General features: G+C 47.6%; 1 protein-coding gene across 1 annotated transcript; it reads left to right on the top strand.

The window, feature by feature from the left end:
- Positions 1-3,014: 3,014 nt before the first annotated feature.
- Positions 3,015-3,320, top strand: BJ212DRAFT_1252094 (uncharacterized protein; the record flags this gene model as incomplete). The annotated part of the gene is made up of 2 exons (XM_041329721.1): positions 3,015-3,158; positions 3,213-3,320. Coding segments are annotated over 2 exons (252 nt in total), but the record flags the coding sequence as incomplete, so codon positions are not given.
- Positions 3,321-3,625: the final 305 nt, after the last annotated feature.

A 3,625-nucleotide genomic window follows, 5' to 3' on the forward strand; every position in this document is an offset into this window, starting at 1 on the left:
TGCCACCACAATGAGGAAGAGTAAGTATAATGAAAAGTAAATCTGTTGTCTCGCGGGTAGCGGAGGCACATTTTACGACATTGTGATACCGTTTCGACAAACCTATCGAATTGATTTCATTAGTACAATGCTGTAACCTGTGATCCAACGTGTGAATGAGTCGGTGAGCTCATCGTTGATAACGCTGAGCACAACAGAAGGCACGTGTACGATTTTGTGCCAAGAACAAGCCAAGAATAAAGTTTCGAGAAGGTACGCGGATGAATTAGAGTTTTGTCTAAGTTACCGGTAACTGCCGGTATACAACCACCTCGGAGTCTGCGCTGATCACGAGAGCAAATTGACGGTCTGCAAACCCCCGATCTCAGACTGCAAACCCCACCCCCAAAGGACTCCAAAGGACCCACAAATCATAATTCTAACGTCGGCTTACCGGTAACTTCCATGGCACATATGACCTCGACCAGTGACGATTAAGCCTGAGTGTGGGACGCCACAAGGGCCAAAAGTAAAAGGTCTCACGATTGTTCGATCCAATGGAGTCTCCAACAAAAAAGCGGTGTCAAGGTAAGTTAGTTACTAGAATCACTCGTGTTACTGAGTTGCGCACCTTCAGAGACCACTTGCAAGTGCAGTACTTGACTCACATCAGCAATGTACCGATCCAAATGAGACATGCTAATATTGCACCGAGGCAATTGCTAGATCACGCCGTTACAATGAATACGACAAGCGAGGTTTTACTAGCCGATGCAAGCGGCGTTTACCTCATCGTTTTGATTTCGTTCTGTCCAATACGATCCCTCGTATATGTCTGCTTTGCCTCAGATCGACCTTGCTCTATCCCTCGGATCATCCTCACTTTCTCCCTCGGAACATAGTCAGATCAATCTCTCGTTTCCGCAGAGATTGTCTCACCGTGCGTTTAACCCTCTCGTCGATGTGCTTTTTTCGTCGCTCTCACGTTTAGTGGGGGAGGGTTCTTTCAATAGAATGCGTCTTCTTTCATTGTCTCACGTGCTTTTGATCCTCGCGTCGGTGTGTTTGTTCGTTGCTTTTGACGACGTTTCATCTATTGTTATCCAGAGTGAAGACGCCCCTCGAGTATTGGATGAGGCCCTTTGTTCGCCCTACACTGTTCACAATATATGCGATTACCCTTGACGCTCTCTGTTGTCCCCACTGATATTTGCCACTGCTGAACCTTCTGCGCTCGGTTCTTGAAGTGTCTCGTGTCTCATTATCGCTCCTGCTTCTCGTGTCATCTTTGTTCACGCGTAACAATTCATTTGACGGGTTTGCTGTCGTGATCACATTATATGACGTGTTTATCTCACTCTTGCTGTCTTATTTGGAGAGTGCAAGTTATCGTTTTTTCCTTTAGGGACTTGGCCTAGACCACCCTGACGGTTTCTAACGGTTGTCCGGGAACTGATAGAACGGTTAAATGATGCATGTGGTAAGCCATTTTGAATGAACACACCGGATATGATGCATGCGACTAAAACGTAAGACGCTGAACGTTCTGAATTAATGATGGTTGAAAATAGCCAGAAGGCGGTAGGGAAAACGTTCCAGCGGAGTCGGGGATTGACGGTTTGGCCGCCGTATAGTAGGTGTAATACACGTCAGATGGGAGATACAGGTCATGCGGTGGGTCCTTGAGAAATAATACGGTACGAATCCACGTCATCCGTGCTCTATCATTTTAGACTTTGCCGATTCATTGTAAGAATGCTGGCTTACTAGAGATCCCACAATCCACATAAATACTGTCCGAGATATTGAAACTCAAGTATCCTTCGAGCTTGCTTTGAGCCAAGGTTACTTGAGGCCGGACGCCCGCCGATCGGAATAACCAGTAGGCCGACACAGCTGTAACGGGACGCCACAGCCTACTGGCAGTGGTACTATCTCACGGTTCTTATCTGATAAACTCCATTCAACGAACCCGTACTTGCAGGCCTGACTTAGCATCATGTCCGCTGCCACAAAGGTTCCCGTCCGTCTTCAATGTCCCTGCACAAGTCAATTCCTACCAGGACAGTTGTCGTCATGGGCGGTTCCTACGGAGGTGTGTTCAGCACGAATGGCGCTGAAATTCATTTTCACTGACCCTTCTCCAAATGTCCTCTAGGTTCAAGAGCCGCTCAACTTCTTGCAGAGGGTTTACCACAGGACTGGAGAGTTGTTTGGTAGATAGAAATTCGTGCGTTGTCCCGGTTCCGGATCTAGTGGAAGCATTCCGCTGACCTACGTCGTCTATAGACACATGAACCGTGAGCCCCGTTGCTTTCAAGCCTGGAAGAGGATTCATTGTTTGTTTTAGACGTTTACAACTTTTCTAGGTATGCTGTTTCTTGCCGGTCACGAGCACAAAGCATGTACGTCCGCTCAATCTGCACGTTCCGCTCTCGACGAATGCGGTTAACATTTCCTTTTTTAGTTATCCGTACATCAACTTCCCTTCTGGCTCACTTTCAGACATTCATTCATGTTCGACTCATGTTCGTGTGCAAGCAACTATCACCTCCATAGACGACCATCGCATCATCCTCTCTCCGAATCTGGGAGAATTAGAGCAATCATCTTTAGAGTTTGATTATGCCATTTATGCTCTCGGCTCCCACTTGCCCTCGCCAATAGACCTTTGGGGTCACGAAAAGCTAGAATGAAAGTCGAGTTGGAACCAACTGGCCTACCAAATACGGGGGAACAAAGTCAGAGGGTATCTGTCCCTCCAGGAACGCCAAAAACGGGTCGAGGCTGCCACGTCTGTGTAGTCGTTGGTGGCGGCGCCCTTGGTATCCGTAAGTTATCATTATTCCACAAAGGATGCATTTCATGGTTATATATAGAATTTGCAACCGACATCGCTGCCGTATACCCGCAAAAGCGTGTCACGCTTCTGCATTCCCGTCATCGTTTATTGCCGAAGTTTGATGACGGGATACATGAAGAAGGTGAGTTTTGTGTTGTCTATCAAGTGATTTCAACTAAACGGTGATATAGCCCTTCAGGGCTTGCAGGAGCTGAACGTTCGGGTTATTCTTGGAGAGCGACTCGATTTCGAGTCTCTCCAACACACATCTAAAGGGTCTTCAGAACCACGCGTAGTACGAACTCTATCAGGGCAGACAATAACTGCCGACCTACTGGTAGGATTTTCCAAATTAACGAGCGACAGTGAGCTAAAATGAGCACATCATCAGCTACTATGCACAGGTCAAGTACCGAACACGAAGCTCCTCCGTGATATGGACCCTCGTACTATAGTCACAGACACTGGACTGGCATGTGTTCTGCGGACTATGCAACTTTGCGTTCCGCCACCTTTAAAGCCTCACAAGTTTCAGGCAGATAACGACGACGACAACGACGATGATGTACTGCATTGGTTGAAGAACTTTACTTTTGATATAGAAGAAGCCACAGGACCGTTAGAATTACCGCCGTCGTCGCCATCTTTGGCAGATGACGACATATCTCCGACGACATCTTCTCCACGCATTCCAATTCGCCGTATTGCCTGTCACCCAGCTCATCCACGGACCCTGGTGGAATCTGACTCATGCCAAGAGACTTTATACCCCAATATCTTCGTCGGGGGGATGCAGCAGACGCA

Source organism: Suillus subaureus, assembly GCF_016647635.1.
Source record: "Suillus subaureus strain MN1 chromosome Unknown BJ212scaffold_83, whole genome shotgun sequence".
Taxonomy (NCBI): Eukaryota; Fungi; Basidiomycota; class Agaricomycetes; order Boletales; family Suillaceae; genus Suillus; species Suillus subaureus.